Here is a 19,830-nt window from a genome sequence, read left to right as displayed (position 1 = left end):
TCAGAAAACAAGTCAAACACCTCTCTAACGGAAATCTGTCATGCCTCTCCCTGAGTACCGTCCTTAGACAACAGGAGTCTCCCCAAGGGCAGCCTAGTGGGTGTTCTGAGCCAGGCCACGAGCTCAGAGAGCAACTGATGCTGTGACTCTGCTTCACAATAAATTGTAATTCCCTGGCTTCCCCCCTAATAGAGAGAGGCAGCTAAACTCTCGAGAGCTCCCAGGGAAGCACTTCTATCTTCTTCGTGGCTCGAAACAAGACTGGAAATTGAGGTTAACAATTCTTGCCCTCTTGCAAGTGGCCTTTCAAATTCAAGTAGACCATTGCTGTACAGAAGGGAAGCAAAACTTCTCAAGAATCAAAGGACATAAGGGCACCCTATGCACACATGGCTACCCAAGTCCATTCACGGTTTTCACATCAACATTTCCTAGGTGAAGAACTACAGGGAACTGGCTAAGTATTTCTGCTGGGGAGTCAGAGAAAGAGAAAGTTTAGACCTCCTTCTCCCAAGAACTTAAAAGTGGAATGGCCAAGGGGCACCTGGGTGCCTCAGTCATTAAGCATCTGCCTTCAGCTCAGGTCATGATCTGGGGATCCTGGGATCGAGCCCTGCACTGGGCTCCCTGCTCAGCAGGAAGCCTGCTTCTCTGTCTTCCACTCTCTTGCTATGTCTATCTGTCAAATAAATTTTAAAAATCTAAAAAAAAAAAAAAAAAAAAAAAAGGACCAGCCAAAGCCACAAAAGCATTAAACAGAATGTAATCACTACACGAGGAAGTCTCTAGTGTCCATTTCCTTTTTTTTTTTTTTTCTTTTTTTTTGGTGCTCTCAGCATTTGTTCATCACCCTTTGCAGTCTTGGATTGATGGGGTCCCCAGAGTAACCAAGAACGTAGATTGCCCAAGAGCCCAGACGAGGGTGCAAGACTTGCCCCGGACGGAGCTCAAACGCGGAAGGAAAGCTGCAGCAAGGCTACAAGAGCTTGTCTGGCCCCAGTACTAAAAGACTGCTGGCAGACCACAGCCCAAGGTCCCAGGAGATCTGCAAGAATCCAGTTTCTCTGGCCAACTGCATCACTCGGCGAGGTTGCCTTTACCCAGCGCTATGGGACCCGACCACATAGAGCTTCGAGCGTTCTAGTCCCGGCGGAAGTGCATCTTTGAAGGCAGGCAAAATAAACCAAGTCTTACACTGGAGCCAAAGGTCGCAGCTCTACTTACATCCAAGTATTCATCCAGGCCTAGCTTGGTAAATTCATACTGGAGGTGCACTCTGAAATTCATGTCTTCCACTGAATGGACTACGATATTAATGAACTGCATGGAGGCCACCTGCAATGAAATTGCCAATGGGTTACAGGGCTCCCAACCGGTCTTCTCAGTTTAATGGCAGGCGGATGCTTTCAATGTCACACACTTCAATGCACTTACCCGTCTCCTTTTCCTTCCTTGCACTGGGTGTTGAAAAACATTTTACCATTTTTTTAATTTAAAAGTCATAGAGATGCCACTGTAGGATGCCGCTCCTTATCTACTAGGACGACTATAATCAAAATGCAAGTCCAGCAAGGCCGTGGATGAAGCAGAACCCACATCCTCCTGGAGCGTCCTCCAGCGCAGCGGCTCCACAAAGTGTTAGAAACAGAGTTCCCATAGGACCCGGCCATCTGCCCCTGGTATGTCCCCATGGGAAATGCAAATACACGCCCGTATAGAGACTCACACACAAATGTTCACAAAACCGTGATTCACAACCAGAACGTGGAGGGGAAGATCACTACTGTCCATCAACCAATGGGTTAAAATAATGTGCTCTATCCGTACACCGGAATATCATGTGGTGATAAAAAGGGATAAGGTCCTGGTGCACCTTCTAACTTGAAAACATTATGCTACGTGAACAAGTTATCTTCAAAGACCACATGTGTGGGGGCGCCTGGGTGGGTCAGTGGATTAAGCCCCTCCCTGCCTTCTGCTCAGGTCAGGATCTCAGGGTCCTGGGATCGAGCCCCGCATCAGGCCCTCTGCTCAGCAGGGAGCCTGCTTCCTCCTCTCTCTCTGCCTGCCTCTCTGTCTACTTGTGATCTCTGTCTGTCAAATAAATAAAAATTAAAAAAAAAAAAAAAAAAAAAGACCACATGTGTGATGATGCCATTCCTATTAAACATCCAGAACAGGACGTCCGTGGAGACAGAGTAGATTAGAAGCTGCCAAGAACTGGGGACAGGAGAATGGGCAGCAACTACTAACAGGGATTCCTCCCGGCGTGACAAAATGTTCTAACTTAGACCTCAGGCATGGCTGCATGACCCTGCAAATATGCAAAAAATATCCTTTCGGGGAGTAAGTTAGATGTTATGTTCCTCACTTCTCAGTAAAACGTTTTTTAAAAAAGTGTTATGAGTACATACAACAAACTGTGTAAGATGTTACAGGTATATCATAGAAAATGTGAACAACCTTATAAAAAACAACATTTAGAAAATCACCTATCGTCGTGCCACAGGCTAATCACTTCTGAAATTTCACCATGGGACCCACTATACCAACAAGATCATAACACGATCTCTGACCTAACTTCCCATTTTAAACAGTCAACCAGTTTCCATTCCACAAAGCCTTGGATTTACTGCTTTCTTTCCACAACTGCATCAGTGGTGCTGAGACCTGCCACAGAGAAAACCAGTTCCTGGTTTGGTAAAAGAACAAAACAAAGTTCAGGAGATCTGTTTTTCTTTTTTCTTTTTTTTTTTTTTTTTATGATTTTTATTTTTCAGTAATGTCTACCCCCAGCATGGGGCTCAATCTTACAACCCCAAGATCAAGAGTTGCATGCTTTACCAACTGAGTCAGCCAGGGGCCCTATTTTGCTCTTAACAGTGACATTTATGGTGAAAATATCTTACTAATGTTTTCCCTCTATGGGTAAAAGAACAAAACAAGGAGGTAGAATGAGTGAGGGATACAGATTCACATTTCCTCTGAAAGCTGCCTTCTTCCATTCTCCTCCAAATCCAGTTTCTTTTATCTTTTTTTTTTTTTAATTGTTTCTATTGAGTTAGATTCTCCTTTGAATGTAAGTCATACATTGGATGATATCTCTGGAAGACAGTGAGCTCTCTAGGTTGTAAGAAGACTTGCAATTTACTAAAAAATGACTTCACATTCTGTGGTTAAATGAATTAAAGATTTCATTAGACTTTTTTTCCACAAACACACACAAAAAATACAGGAAAAGGCCTTATGCTATGCTAGAAAAATTTATATTTTATGAGGAATAAGTTGTTTGGGAGGTTGTACGATTTAACTGCCTTCCCAAGGCCAGTTTAAGAAAAGCCTCATTTTGGGGCGCCTGGGTGGCTCAGTGGGTTAAGCCACTGCCTTCGGCTCAGGTCATGATCTCAGGGTCCTGGGATCGAGCCCCGCATCGGGCTCTCTGCTCAGCAGGGAGCCTGCTTCCTCCTCTCTCTCTCTCTGCCTGCCTCTCTGCTACTTGTGATCTGTCTGTCGGATAAATAAAATCTTAAAAAAAAAAAAAAGAAAAGCCTCATTTTCTGGAGGAAAATATGGTTCAATTCTGGCATCTGTCCATTTCTCTTCTGAGTATCTGTTGAGTTTTAAGATAGGCCTGAGAGGCAACTATCTGCTCAGTAACAGAGGAATTGAGCATAGTACCTATATTCCAGCAGCTCCTAAATTAGCTTCCTCACTGCATGCACATATAAATAATGGCAAGAAATAGACTCTCCCTTGTAAACAGTGAAGGCATTTTAAAGGACTTGATTATATAATCGTAATTTCAGCAGAAACTCAAGTGGCAGGGAGATCCCCAAGGTATGATAATCACGGAAGTGGGCCACGTGTAACACGGCAAGGAATGATGTGGACCATGGCAAACTGGCAAGGGGATCTTCAGACTAAAAATAGGGACAACTTGGCTCTAGCAGCTGATACTCTGCAAGCGCAGGGGTTTCATGTTAGTCGAAATTTTTAGTTTAAAAAAAAAATCAGCAATCTGTATTTTATGCACCATTTCCAAATTTTTTACGGAAGGACGTCACGGTCAGACCCAGCTCACAAGCCTGTAGGTTGGCTTCGGTGTGGGAGCCTCCAGTCTGCAACCTCAGCTTTCAGGGACAAAGAAGTTGCCCCTCTGAAGGCAGAGGAAAAAAACCGGTAAAGTGAGCCATGTATGGATTCTTCACGTAATTATCATTCGTGCCAACACAGGCCTTCAACACTTCAGAAATTCCTAACAACAAAATTAAAAAGCCAATGTGAAAGTACTTCTTGTTTCACGTTGTTTGCCTTTTTTTTTTTTTTTTTTTTTTTTTTAAAAAAAGCAAGTAACAAGCCTCTAAAAGGACCTCATCATTCTCATAGAAATTGGAAGGGGTTGAGGGCTAGGATGCACATAAAATTCAAGGACCCAGAAAAATTTTTCATCTGAAAGGGTTAGAAATCTGCAAAACTATGTTTCATGGTTTATGGCTGTTGAACCAAGTTGAATAAAACCATGCCTGGCACCCTCCACGCAGGTTTGAACAGACTGGACAATGTAAGAACTGGCCGGGTACATGCTCCAAGCTGGACGTGAGCTGAGAGATGAAGGCCCTGTGAGATCGCCTAGGCTCAGAAGTCGCCCAGGGTCAACCGGATTGGGTCAGAGAAAGCCTGCAGATCTGGGTGCACTCATGGGACGTGTGTCTCGGAGATTCTCTAGGGTATATTTCCATCTTCACCCCAAGATTAAGATTTAAGTTTAAAAATTCAGCAGTACTCACACTCCTTTTGCTGTTCATCCCTGGAGAGGACAGTGCTGCTGTTGAACCACGCATCCTTGCACGTGAACTACCATGCTAATATACTGACATGCTCACAGCTACCAGAGCGGGAAAGAGATCAAGGGGGGTGGGGCGAGGAGCAGGGGTGGAAATCACTGCTGTATAATAGTTTGGGGGAGGCTTGCAGTTCAATTCTACAAACCAATGAGCTTTAATCTTTGAGAATGTAGTCTGGAGAAAGTCACGGGCTGGGGTGTGCAAAAGACAAAATGGTCAAGATTCTTGGTTTTCTACTTTCTTTCTTTCTTTTTTTTTTTTTTTTAAATATTTTATTTATTTATTTATTTGACAGAGAGAGATCACAGGTAGGTAGAGAGGCAGGCAGAGAGAGAGAGAGAGAGAGAGAGGGAAGCAGGCTCCTTGCTGAGCAGAGAGCCCGATGTGGGACTCGATCCCAGGACCCTGAGATCATGACCTGAGCCGAAGGCAGCGGTTTAACCCACTGAGCCACCCAGGCGCCCGGTTTTCTACTTTCTTGACTGACAGCTAAAACTGGCAATTGCAGGAATTTGTACCAGGAGTAAATGTCCTTTCCCCAAACACATGGCTTCACCCTTTATTCGCTATGCAGCACATGAGGGATAAAACTGGAAATAAACACCAATTTCCCCTGTAAGGGGAAAATACAGAGTGTGAGGAACACTCTAGACTGAATCTATAGCATACTATACTCAATTTTCTATTCCTTTGTAACATTTATAAGCACATACATATGCACATATGTATAATATATGAATATAAATGGATTTAGGAAAAAAGCACACAAACGGAGTTTACTTTATTGAATGTAACGTAGAACTGGAATAACTCACCATAAAATCTATGTTATTGTCTTCATTCCTGAAATGTTCCATCAACTTCTCAAAGCGCTGTTTTTCTCCACAAACCTGAAATACACATTTTCATCATGCATATGAAATTCCAAACATCGCATTCTAAAATGAGATGCAGGAATTTTAGCATTAATAATTATTTCCAGAATATCTTTTTATTGCCTCGCTCACACACTTCTCTTCTAAGTCAGTTAACTCTTAAGTACCAACTTGAGCCAGGCCCTTGGTTTCTTTTAAATGTTCCCTTGATATCCTGAAATCTCTATCGAATGTGTTTTTCTTTCATTGGTTATCTTTGCAGTCCATCGTTTTTTTAGCCCACACTCAGAATCCCAAGATGTTATGGTTTAAAAAAAATAACAAAAATAAAAACAGCCCCTCCCCCATACCTCGTTTTCCTTTTTACAAAAGCACTTTTAAAACAGGCATGCTAAAAGATTTGAACAGTGTAGCATTTAAATTCCTTGAAAGCAGATTGAAAACATTCCTATCTAAATCAAATAATTTTAGTGCATAAACCACAACAAAGAGGTAGACAGCATAAAGTAAAGTACCTACTATTAGAGGAGACACTTGGGAAGCTATATTAACCCATTCAAGGAAAGTACAGAAGTTTGCAGTAATTTATGAAGTACTACCCCTTAGGCCTGAAACATTCACCTCAAATTAATGCTTTCACTGAACAGGTTAAAGAGGCAGGTAAATTACTGTAAGCTCCAGGACCCCCAAAGTATCTGGGTCTACACAGGAGTTAAAAACACAGAGTCAAAGGAAGATTTGTAACAAAGAAGAACTCTTTGGAGACTTAGTCCCAAAATCAAAGGATAAACTTTAATTCTGCCAGTGACCTTGGCTACCTTTTTTTGGAACCCCCTGGATTATTCTTTTTGCCTTCAGAAAATATGTACCTCAATACCCATGAGCTACGTATAATGTGAATAAGACACAGTCTCTGGTCTTAATATTTTGAATTTAATCTGGGTTTCACATGCTTGACTCAATTTTCCAGTTCTATTTGTCACCTTAGCAATACAAAGGATGGTCCTGAAGAATTTCCCTAAAATGACATTTCATAGTGCTATACAGCAGCCATTTAGTTCCATTATGTTAAATCCCACATATATATACACACATATATAAAGAGAAAGATTCAGGAAGATGGCAATTTTGTCTTTTTTGTCCACTACTCTTATCTTCAGCTTCTAGAACAATGCTTACCATGTTGTAAGGTCCTGATAATCTTTGCTGAATTACACTGAAAAAAGGAGAAATGAGTAATCACGTGAAAATACACTTTAAGGAAAGGAAGAATGACTTTCCCACTCTGACACACTGATGAAAGAAGAGCAGACAGGCACCAGGATTATGGCTTTAGCAATGGTTCCTGTGCCTCAACTGTGTGCTGTGTTAAGCCTTCAGTCTCGGAGGGTCACTGAGGTCTTGAAGCAGCTTAATTTTTTCAACAGATACAGATCACACTTTACTGTATTCTGATGACAACCCCAAACTTATTTACACCTCCCTTAACAAAAAATAATTACAGTAAAAACTCAGTCCAGAGGAAGAGAAGGCGGCTCCAAAGGGAGCATTTAAAGTCAAGTCTTCAAAAAACACACATGTCCAAACCCACCCAGGAGTGCCGGATTCAAGAGGACCAGGCAGGACTGGGTGACATGCACATGCACAATTTTAAAGGCAACCCAGACCATTCTGAAGCAACTCCACAGCCCTTCTTGGAGAAGAGGCAGCAAGTTTCTGGAAGCAAAAGGTTTGTTGGGGGGCACAGAGGTGAGGCATTCCAAGCACGGTTCCCTAGAGCACGACAGCAACCACATCTTCCACCCAGAGGCACAAAAGTCCCTAGCCTGCAACAAGAGCCCCGTGGGTGAAAACTGCCAAGGCTGGACATGGAAAGGGTCAGAATTACAACCAGAATTTTAAGAGAAAACCCCAACATAAGCAGTTGTTTCCCAGGGGAATGGTTTACGTCCACCTATCCAGGGAGGTTGGTAGAGGCAGGAGAAAGGAATAGAAGCCGCCCTAGGTCTGCGAACAGCCAGCAGCTACCTGAAGCGGTGATTCAAGTTCCGCTGAGCCGCCAGGCACCCAGAGAACTAGAAGAAGCAGGAGCCATCAACAAACAGCAATGTGGAGTACAACTCGGAGGCGGGTAAAACCCTTCAAATGAAAGAATGTCAAGAATCTGGAAGGTACCTGGTGCCCTCGATTTATGAATGAGACGGAAACCTAGACAGAGCAGACAACTGTAACTTGATAAAAGGTCAATAGAGAAGCCACAGCCAGGTCTCCAGCAGCCAGCCTGGCTGATGTTCCTTCTCCAGCACAGCCGAGCATGTGCAGATAGACCTAAGACAGTAATTTAAAGCATTCCAGAATTATCTGAGACACTGACAGAGATGAAAAATGTTACTATTAAAAACCACGGTCATTACACTGGGTGCATACTTGATGTGCTTGCACCAGAATCTTCCATGAACTTCTACAAATGGAAGATCCTGGTGTCTAAATCAGGACACAATGAGTGAGTGTGTAGAATCCCTACAATGGAACTAGGAATCTGTGTTTTAACAAGTACTCGTGGCTGCTAAACCACAGCTTAAATAATATAGACTAGCAGACTCAACCCCAGCCTTTCTGACTACCAATTATAAACCAGAAAACTAGACCATTAAGTCTCCAGTTACCAGAACTGAGTGTCAAGGGAATGCAGCAGGAATTAACCCACTGCCCTGCAGAGGTACAATCAATAATAAGGGAACTCCCAAATAATCAGAGGTTGTGAGCAAGGCATTAGAAAAAAGGCAATTTATATGGCTGAGGAAAGCACTTGTGGGCAGCAAGAAAATCAACTATTCACAGCCTGTTTAAAAAAAAAGAAAAGAAAAGAAAGCATCAAATCTAGAACAAGCAGTATTAGATTAATTTCAAGCTGGGTAAAGATCCCAAAAATCACATACCACCCTGACAGACAGGATTGAAATGGACATTAAGAAAAGCTTTGAATATATGCATTTCTTTAGAGGGCATCCTGTCAACAGACAAACCCCTGCTAAGAACATCTGTGTTAAGAAACAGAGAAATACCTTTAATAGTTAAAAATAATACTTCAATATCTTCCAATTTACAGCTGTGAAGCACTTGGCGAGAAGAATCCAAATGCACAAGATGACATGTTGCCAACAGAGACGGCAGTTTTGGGAGACTCTGAACGGATGATCTGGCTGACCGCTCCCCTCACCCACTCTGAGAACCAGAAGGGTCTCCCCTGTCAGCTCTACCATGTCCCTCTCGGTAAAGGTTTCAGTGCACAGCTCTGCTGCCGATCTCAACTAACGAGTTCAGAACCGCATTTTCTGACACTGTTCCACAGGAACAGCAGGGACTCCAGAGGCCAGCCCTCCCCCCTACCCCTTTATCTCTGCTGAAGGAAAGGAAGCATGCAAACCAAATTCACATTTGTTTCTACATTACTTTAGCAATCTTTAAACAAGCATATACTGTAATCCCACAGGAAATGGGGAGATATGTCTGGGGGAGGCCGGTAAAGTTGTGTTCAGCATCAAAGGAAAGCAACCTCCGCTCATACCGCTCACATCTGGACCACCCCACACACTTGGTTCAAACAGAACAGCCATGGCTGAACGTGCCTCTTCTCCCCTTTGAAACTGACCTGGCTTCAGAAAATGGTAAGGATGAAAGGAACAAGACACCGCTGCTCAGTTATGCTCAGAATCCACACACTGACAGGCCTTCGTGGGGACGCCCTCAAGGACTTCATCAAAACATATAAAAGCCAGGAGTGTATCTGCTTGTATGCGTGGCTGACTGTTATATGTTCCTGCATACAACTTCTATCTGCCGACGAAGGCCAGACAATACATGATCGGAAAACTTTCAAGTAAAAAAAAACTGTTTCGTGGCAACTGAGATAGATCATTTCTTGCCTTTCACATCATCAGTGGTATTGATTCCCATTCCCCCACTAGCTTTAACACCGGGTTCCTCGATTCAAGGAGTGCCAAGGAGCCACTGAAGCAGGTGGGGTATGAAGCAAATTTAAGAAAAAGCAGCTCCAGAAAGGCCAAGCAGGGTAGACCGTCGAGGAGGCTTCTGGGCATGGAACACTATGACAGGAGTTAGGCTTCCACTACTAACAGCCAGGGCTGCCAGAAAATAAAAGTATATATGCTCTGGAAAGCCATGTACTCTGTAGGAAACTTCAGAGGCATCTTCATTAATAAATCAGTGTCATGTAAATAAATGCACTGGCCCCGACTGACACCATCTAAAGCAGAAGGGCTCAGGCTAAGATCCTGGACCACCCACCCATCCCTGAGGTCCTGCCTGATGTCCACACCTCTTTGCGTCTTGTAGCTCTAACACTGATGGAGGTGAAGGGGTATGAGGGCAGAAACAGGACCAAACGGTACCAGAAAACCTGCCTTATAGGTCATAGCCCTGCCACTACCCTGCTGTTAGCCTGGATGACATGGTTGTCTCTGGGATCTCCAGACTTGAGTTTTCACATTCATTAGTTTAAGAGCCTTAAGTTATCACCTTACACCAATCAGAATGGCCATAATTAACAAGACAGTAAACAACAAGTGTAAGAGAGGATGTGGAGAAAGGGGAACCCTCTTACACTGTGGGTGGAATGCAAGTTGGTGCAACTGCTTTGGAAAACAGTGGGGAGATTCCTTAAGAAATTAAAAATAGAGCTACCCTATGACCCTGCAATTGCACTCCTGGGTATTTACCCCAAAGATACAGATGTAGTGAAAAGAAGGGCCATCTGTACCCCAATATTCATAGCAGCAATGGCCACAGTCGCCAAACTGTGGGAAGAGCCAAGCTGATCTTCAACAGATGAATGGATAAAGAAGATGTGGTCCATATATACAGTGTTGTATTATGTCTCCAATCAGAAAGGATGAATACCCAACTTTTCTATCAGCATGGACAGGACCGGAGGAGATTATGCTGAGTGAAATAAGTTAACCAGAGAGAGTCAATTACCATATGGTCTAATTTACTTGTGGAACAAAAGGAATGACATGGAGGACATTGGGAGAAGGAGAGGAGAAGTGAGTTGGGGGAAATGGGAGGGGGAGATGAACCCTGAGAGACTGTGGACTGTGAGAAACAACTGAAGCTTGGGGGGGGGGGTTGGGTGAACCTAGTGGTGGGTATTGTGGAGGGCAGTATTGCATGGAGCACTGGGTGTGGTGCATAAACAATCTTGGAACACTTAAAAAGAAAAAAGGTTAAAAAAAAAAAAAAAGAGCCTCAAGTTATACCGCTTGTTTTCAAGGCTTCTTTTAGGAAGCCATAAGCATTACAGAAGAAGGAGAGGAGGAGGAGGCTCCAAAGGTGGGGAGCTTGGGAGAGGAAGGAAAAACACAAATAAGAAAGGATCCTGGGACTTCTGTCCTCATTTACCCAACTCTGTTTTTCTGAGTTGCCTGGTAAAATCTCATTGAAAAAAGTTTCATTGAAGTTTCACTGAAATTTGGGGGGAAAAAAAACCCCTCACTTGATACTTAAGAGTTCTAAAATTCTAACGTAGGCATGGTAATATAACCAGATAGTCCCAAACTGACCAGCCTGGAAACTCGACACAAACCAAACGGAGAGAGATGCCCTCGGCCACAGCAAGCCCGGGGACCCGCACCTAAGGGCCCAAGTGTGTTCTCCCGGCGTCTGGCTCCCCCATGCTTAACAAAGCCGATCAGACCTTCTCTGCCCAGATGAAAACGGGCCACAGCTGGGACAAGCGGGAGACATTTTCACTTCAGGAAGAACTGAAGCGAGAGCATAGCTCCTGCCAAAAAACAACTCCACTCCGTTCTCCAACATCTGTCAAAGACATTTCTGAACAGTGTCCCGAGCCATGCAGCTACAGCTGGGGCCTGGATTTAACAGAGGCAGCGGTTTACAGTGTCTCTGAGGGTGAGCAGGGGTGAGGGGATGATTTCCCTCAAGGCTCCTGGTGGAGGAAAGATGGTTTTACAAAAGCCTGTAATAAAGAGTCTCCTTGCTAGCCAGATGTTGAAATGAACAACATACGGCCGGCCTTCAGCCACCTCTCCGTCCCCCTTCAAGGTCAATGACTGTCTTTGGCTTCCCCAGCAATGGCTCCCAGGGCACCACACAAAGTCTGCAGCCAGACTGAAGCCTGACTCTTATGAGGTGGCTATAAAATATGCTTCTGGGTTAGTTATATAAAAATTAAAGGCCCCTCGCTTAAGTGTTTCCTCCTTGCCCTGTTGCCGGGTGCCTGCTTCAATACTTTCTTTTTCTCTTCTCACAATAGGCCCCTGTGATCCACAGGGCTCCCTGCAGGAAGGCACCGTTTTCTAGAGGCACAGTCTATTATGACTGATTAGACGGCCCTTCTCGGGGGGCTGCCCGGGAACAAAAGTTCCGTTTTCTTTCTCAGGGCCGCATGAAGTAAACAGCTATTTCATAGTTAGTTCTAGGTGAAGAGCATTTCTTTACCTTCCACTGGGAGCACCAGCAGCCTGAGGACTGTCTGACGCCATGATGCCCTGACCAAAAGAAGACAAAGCCACTCTGCTGGGCCCTCATGTGCTCGCGGGAATCTGTGCACTCATTCTCCTACAGGAACCAGACATTTCATCCACTGGTTCCCCAGTGGCTGCTGGGACAGAAGCAGACCACTCGGACCTACTGTTGGCTCTCATGTGTCCAGGGATTTAAGGGCGGAAATGTTCGCTGAACTGAAGCATTCTGAAACTCAATAGCCTTCTCTCTCTCACTTCACTGGAAATGACTGAAAGCTAAACAACTGAATGTATTCTAAGATTCTAACAACTATTCAACCCTCCTTCTTCATGAGTTAGTAGAACACTTCTATCGATGTTGAACTGGTAAACCATGTGATTATGAGCCAGGGGTTTCATCCACATCATGCTGATCACCTTGGTGAAAACTTCAGTTGCTTTTCCAGATGTTTCCAAACATCCAGATGTTTTGGCACCAACCACACGGAACAGCCAGATGACTCTTTTACTCTTCATGTATGTATTTTGCTGTACTGAGTAAAGAATCCTGACATAGAAGCAAAGGGCTAGCAAAACCCCCAAAGAATAACGTGTTGAAACACCACACCTTAAATGAGAAATGCATTTTTAATCACTCCCCTAAAAAAAGATGACCTTCACTAAATGCACAACAGTAAGGCTCCACAATGTAATTCTTCATAAATGACATCTTTCGGAAATATTCCCAATGTCTGACTTGACTCTTTCTGGCTTTAATACAAGACACATCTCTTGGTCATCAGCAAGGACTCATACGGAATCTTTCAAGGCTTCTGTTCCTAAAAGAGGAAGACCAAAATACACTGCAATGCAAGACGACTTTCTGAGGACTAAGTGAGGAGATAAGGCCCTCGGTCATCTCTGGGATGACTTACCCATCAGACCCCTCCAAAGCAGAAGGCCTAACACTGTACTTCATTCACTTCTCATAGATTCATCCTTTGAGCATACCCGGTTTGGTCAAGCCACACAAGGGAGGGGACATGGTGACACACTTCTAGTGGTCATATGTTCGCTGCATTGTAGCAACAACACATGGCAGGAGTTGTTTAAATCCTGTGGCATTTTCACCACAGATCCTGGGCCCTGCTCAGGAGACAGATGTCAATCCATGCTCTCTTCATGCCTAAATCACAAGTCAGTTTAAATCTAGCAAAGATGTGCTATGAATTTAGAGCCCTTGAAGATAAGAACTCTTCATTGGCTAGATCAAAGGCCTCAGTCCATAAACAGGCAAAGGCCTGAGGTTTATCCACTGCTCCGTCCTCCTCTCATTCCACATCTTCACTTTCTTCTGTGCTCTACCCCAGTCTTGGGTCTTCATCAGGAAGACCTCACTCTCTGAGCAACCTGGAACCACTTCCACCCAGCCCAACGAGACAGCTGACTGTGCATTTGGGAAGCAGTTCTTTAAACATGGTTCTTGAACACCAAGTGTCTCTGAGCCTCTTTCACAACATCTGTAAGGTCAAAACTATTTTTATAATGACGCTAAGGTGTTTCTTTCCTTTTTCACTGAGTAGACATTCGCACTGGTGGTACAAAAGCAATAGTGGGTGAAGAAAACCACTGCTGCCTTAGCATGACTCAAGGCAGTGGCACCAAGTATTCCAGTAATCAGTGTACTCGAGAGAGTCTCAGTTAAAAAAAAAAAAAAAAAAAAAAGCCAATTTCACTTAAGAATACCCTTGATAAAAGGGCATATCTCATAAAGACTTGGTATTCAAATATATAAAGGGGAGCCTGGGTGGTTCAGTGGGTTAAGCATCTGCCTTCAGCTCAGGTCATGATCTCAGGGTCCTGGGATCGAGCCCCCCATCGGGCTCTCTGCTTAGCAGAGAGCCTGCTTCCCCCTCTCCCTCTGCCTGCCTCTCTGCCTACTTGTGAACTCTCACTGTCAAATAAATAAATAAAATCTTTTAAAAAAAGAAGAAAAGAAAACATGACTGAATTTTAAAAATATATATTTATATATCTATATATATACATAAACTGATACAACTCAACAGCCAAAAAAACACATAATCATATTAAAAATGAGCAGAAGATATGAATGGACATTTCTTTAAAGAAGACATCCAGATGGCCAACAGACACATGAGAAGACACTCAACATCACTCATCATCAGGGAAAGGCAAATCAAAATCACAAGAAGATATCATCTCACACCTGTCAGAACAGAGAAAATCAAAAACAGAAGAAGCAACAAGTATTGGCAAGGATGTGGGAAAAAAGGAACCCTTGTGTACTGTTGGTGGGAATGCAAACTGGTGCATCCACTGCAGAAAAGTGTGGAGGTTCCTCAAAAAGTTGAAAATAGAGCTACCCTATGACCCAGCAATTGCACTACTGGGTATTTACCCCAAAAATACAAAAACACTAATTCAGCATACATGCACCCCCATGTTTATTGCAGCATTATTTACAATAGCCAAATTGTGGAAGCAGTCCAGGTATCCATCCATAGATGGATGAAGAAGATGTATGGGTGGGTGTGTGTGTACACGCACAATGGATTATTATTCAGCCATTAAAAAGAATGAAATCTTGCCATCTGCAACAACACAGATAGAACTAAAGAATATTATGCTAAGCAAAAGAAGTCAGTGAGAGAACAACAAATATCATGTGATTTCACACATAATGTGGAATTTAAGAAACAAAATAGAGGAAAAAAAGAGAGAAACCAAGAAACAGATTTAACTATAGAGAACACACTGATGGATCCAAGAGGGGAGGTGGATAGAGGGATCGGTGAATTAGGGGATGGGAATTAAGAGTACACATCACATACTGTGATGAGCACAGATAATGTAAGAAATTGCTCTATCACTGTACTGTACACCTGAAACTATTATAATACTCCATGTTAACTATACTGAAATTACAATTTAAAACTTCAAAAAAACCTTGACGATCCAGTAAAAAGTATTAATTTTATTCAATCTTGACCAATGAATATATACCCTTTTAATATTCTCTACGATGAAATGAGAAGCCTGCATAAAGCACTTCTGCTACTTATTAAAAAACAGGTGTCTTGGCCGAGGAGTCAAGATGGCGGAGAAGTAGCAGGCTGAGACTACTTCAGCTAGCAGGAGATCAGCTAGATAGCTTATCTAAAGATTGCAAACACCTGCAAATCCATCAGCAGATCGAAGAGAAAAAGAACAGCAATTCTGGAAACAGAAAAACAACCACTTTCTGAAAGGTAGGACTGGCGGAGAAGTGAATCCAAAGCGACGGGAAGACAGACCGCAGGGGGAGGGGCCGGCTCCCGGCAAGCGGCGGAGCAACGGAGCACAAAATCAGGACTTTTAAAAGTCTGTTCCGCTGAGGGACATCGCTCCAGAGGCCAAACCGGGGCAAAGCCCACGCGGGGTCAGCGTGGCCTCAAGTGCCACAGGGTCACAGAAGGATCAAGGATGTCTGAGTGTCGCAGAGCTTGCGGGTATTGGAACAGGGAAGCCGGCTGCAGAGACAGAGCCGACAGTAAGCTCGCAGCTTGGGGTTACCTTGAACCGGTCCCAGGCTCGGTGAGCTCGGAGCGCGGCCGGAGGTCAGGCAGACGGGAGTTACTGGGCACTGTTCTCTGAGGGCACACTGAGGTGTGGGGCCCCAGGCACTCGGCTCCTCCGAACCTGAGACCAGGAGGCCGCCATTTTCATTCCCGTTCTCCAGAACTCTACAGAAGCGCTCAGGGAACAAAAGCTCCTGAAAGCAAACCTGAGCGGATTACTCAGCCCGGCCCCTGGTAAGGGCGGTGCAATTCTGCCAGGGGCAAAGACACGTGAGGATCACTACACCAGGCCCCTCCCCCAGAAGATCAACAAGAAATCCAGCCAAGACCAAGTTCACCTACCAAGGAGTGCAGTTTCAATACCAAGGAGAGCAGCAGAATTCCAAAGGAGGAGAAAGCAAAGCACGGAACCCATGGCTTTCTCCCTGTGATTGTTTAGTCTTGCAGTTAATTTAAATTTTTTTCTTTTTCATTTTTTTTCCCTTCTTCTGCTAAAATTTTTTTTAACTTTTACCCTTCTCCTTTTTAACGTTTTTAAACTAGTTCATCTAATATATATATTTTTTCTTTTTTATATTTTTCTTTATTCATTTTCTTTTTTTAAAATTCTTCTCTTTTCTTTTTTTTTCTTTCTTTCTTTTTGAACCTCTTTTTATCCCCTTTCTCCCCCCTTACAATTTGGGATCTCTTCTGATTTGGTTAAAGCATATTTTGCCACCCCTTTAGTATTTTACTTGCTCCTTCATATACTCTTATCAGGACAAAATGACAAGGTGGAAAAATTCACCACAAAAAAAAAAAGAACAAGAGGCAGTACCAAAGGCTAGGGACCTAATCAATACGGATATTGGCAATATGTCAGATCTAGAGTTCAGAATGACAATTCTCAAGGTTCTAGCCGGGCTCGAAAAAGGTATGGAAGATATTAGAGAAACCCTCTCGGGAGATATAAAAGCCCTATCTGGAGAAATAAAAGAACTAAAATCCAACCAAGTTGAAATCAAAAAAGCTATTAATGAGGTGCAATCAAAAATGGAGGCTCTCACTGCTAGGATAAATGAGGCAAAAGAAAGAATTAGTGATATAGAAGACCAAATGACAGAGAATAAAGAAGCTGAGCAAAAGAGGGACAAACAGCTACTGGACCACGAGGGGAGAATTTGAGAGATAAGTGACACCATAAGACGAAACAACATTAGAATAATTGGGATTCCAGAAGAAGAAGAAAGAGAGAGGGGAGCAGAAGGTATACTGGAGAGAATTATTGGGGAGAATTTCCCCAATATGGCAAAGGGAATGAGCATCAAAATTCAGGAGGTTCAGAGAATGCCCCTCAAAATCAATAAGAATAGGCCCACACCCCGTCACCTAACAGTAAAATTTACAAGTCTTAGTGACAAAGAGAAAATCCTGAAAGCAGCCCGGGAAAAGAAGTCTGTAACATACAATGGGAAAAATATTAGATTGGCAGCTGACTTATCCACAGAGACCTGGCAGGCCAGAAAGAGCTGGCATGATATTTTCAGAGCACTAAACGAGAAAAACATGCAGCCAAGAATACTATATCCAGCTAAGTTATCATTGAAAATAGAAGGAGAGATTAAAAGCTTCCAGGAAAAACAAAAACTGAAATAATTTGCAAACAACAAACCAGCTCTACAGGAAATATTGAAAGGGGTCCTCTAAACAAAGAGAGAGCCTACAAGTGGTAGATCAGTAAGGAACAGAGACAATATACAGTAACAGTCACCTTACAGGCAATACAATGGCACTAAATTCATATCTCTCAATAGTTACCCTGAATGTTAATGGGCTAAATGCCCCAATCAAAAGACACAGGGTATCAGAATGGATAAAAAAACAAAACCCATCTATATGGTGCCTCCAAGAAACTCATGTTAAGCCCGAAGACACCTCCAGATTTAAAGTGAGAGGGTGGAAAAGAATTTACCATGCTAATGGACATCAGAAGAAAGCAGGAGTGGCAATCCTTATATCAGATCAATTAGATTTTAAGCCAAAGACTATAATAAGAGATGAGGAAGGACACTATATCATACTCAAAGGGTCTGTCCAACAAGAAGATCTAAGAATTTTAAATATCTATGCCCCCAACATGGGAGCAGCCAACTATATAAACCAATTAATAACAAAATCAAAGAAACACATCGACAATAATACAGTAATAGTAGGGGACTTTAACACTCCCCTCACTGAAATGGACAGATCATCCAAGCAAAAGATCAGCAAGGAAATAAAGGCCTTAAACGACACACTGGACCAGATGGACATCACAGATATATATAGAACATTTCATCCCAAAGCAACAGAATACACATTCTTCTCTAGTGCACATGGAACATTCTCAAGAATAGATCACATCCTCGGTCCTAAATCAGGACTCAACCGGTATCAAAAGATCGGGATCATTCCCTGCATATTTTCAGACCACAATGCTCTGAAGCTAGAACTCAACCACAAGATGAAGTTTGGAAAGAACCCAAACACATGGAGACTAAACAGCATCCTTCTAAAGAATGAATGAGTCAACCGGGAAATTAAAGAAGAATTGAAAAAAATCATGGAAACAAATGATAATGAAAATACAACGGTTCAAAATCTGTGGGACACAACAAAAGCAGTCCTGAGAGGAAAATATATAGCGATACAAGCCTTTTTCAAGAAACAAGAAAGGTCTCAGGTACACAACCTAACCCTACACCTAAAGGAGCTGGAGAAAGAACAAGAAAGAAACCCTAAGCCCAGCAGGAGAAGAGAAATCATAAAGATCAGAGCAGAAATCAATGAAATAGAAACCAAAAACACAATAGAGCAAATCAACGAAACTAGGAGCTGGTTCTTTGAAAGAATTAATAAAATTGATAAACCCCTGGCCAGACTTATCAAAAAGAAAAGAGAAAGGACCCAAATAAATAAAATCATGAATGAAAGAGGAGAGATCACAACTAACACCAAAGAAATACAAACTATTATAAGATCATACTATGAGCAACTCTACGCCAACAAATTTGACAATCTGGAAGAAATGGATGCATTCCTAGAAACATATAAACTACCACAACTGAACCAGGAAGAAATAGAAAGCCTGAAAAGACCCATAACCAGTAAGGAGATTGAAACGGTCATTAAAAATCTCCAAACAAACAAAAGCCCAGGGCTAGACGGCTTCCCAGGGGAATTCTACCAAACATTTAAAGAAGAACTAATTCCTATTCTCCTGAAACTGTTCCAAAAAATAGAAATGGAAGGAAAACTTCCAAACTCATTTTATGAGGCCAGCATCACCTTGATCCCAAAACCAGACAAGGATCCCATCAAAAAAGAGAGCTATAGACCAATATCCTTGATGAACACAGATGCGAAAATTCTCACCAAAATACTAGCCAATAGGATTCAACAGTACATTAAAAGGATTATTCACCACGACCAAGTGGGATTTATTCCAGGGCTGCAAGGTTGGTTCAACATCCGTAAATCAGTCAATGTGATACAACACATCAATAAAAGAAAGAACAAGAACCATATGATACTCTCAGTAGATGCTGAAAAAGCATTTGACAAAGTACAGCATCCCTTCCTGATCAAAACTCTTCAAAGTCTAGGGATAGAGGGCGCATACCTCAATATCATCAAAGCCATCTATGAATAACCCACCGCAAATACCATTCTCAATGGAGAAAAACTGAAAGGTTTTCCGCTAAGGTCAGGAACACAGCAGGGATGTCCATTATCACCACTGCTATTCAACATAGTACTAGAAGTCCTAGCCTCAGCAATCAGACAACAAAAGGAAATTAAAGGCATCCAAATCGGCAAAGAAGAAGACAAACTATCACTCTTCGCAGATGATATGATACTATATATGGAAAACCCAAAAGACTCCACTCCAAAACTGCTAGAACTCGTACAGGAATTCAGTAAAGTGTCAGGATATAAAATCAATGCACAGAAATCAGTTGCATTTCTCTACACCAACAACAAGACAGAAAAAAGAGAAATTAAGGAGTCAATCCCATTTACAATT

At 42.7% G+C, this 19,830-nt stretch overlaps 1 protein-coding gene across 4 annotated transcripts in view; it reads right to left on the bottom strand.

The window, feature by feature from the left end:
• FMNL2 (formin like 2) overlaps positions 1–19,830 on the bottom strand; it is a 324,964-nt gene that overhangs the window by 32,010 nt on the left and 273,124 nt on the right. For all 4 annotated transcript variants that reach the window (XM_044242069.1, XM_044242072.1, XM_044242070.1 and 1 more), the window contains exons 10-11: positions 5,660–5,734; positions 1,225–1,335 (exon numbers count right to left, since the gene is read on the bottom strand). In XM_044242069.1, coding sequence (XP_044098004.1) covers positions 1,225–1,335; positions 5,660–5,734 — 186 coding nt within the window. The remainder of the gene's footprint in view (positions 1–1,224; positions 1,336–5,659; positions 5,735–19,830) is intronic.

This window comes from Neovison vison, chromosome 3 (genome assembly GCF_020171115.1).
Source record: "Neovison vison isolate M4711 chromosome 3, ASM_NN_V1, whole genome shotgun sequence".
Taxonomy (NCBI): Eukaryota; Metazoa; Chordata; class Mammalia; order Carnivora; family Mustelidae; genus Neogale; species Neogale vison.
Note: the sequence above shows the minus strand (reverse complement) of the source record. Positions and strands in the feature narration are given on the sequence as shown.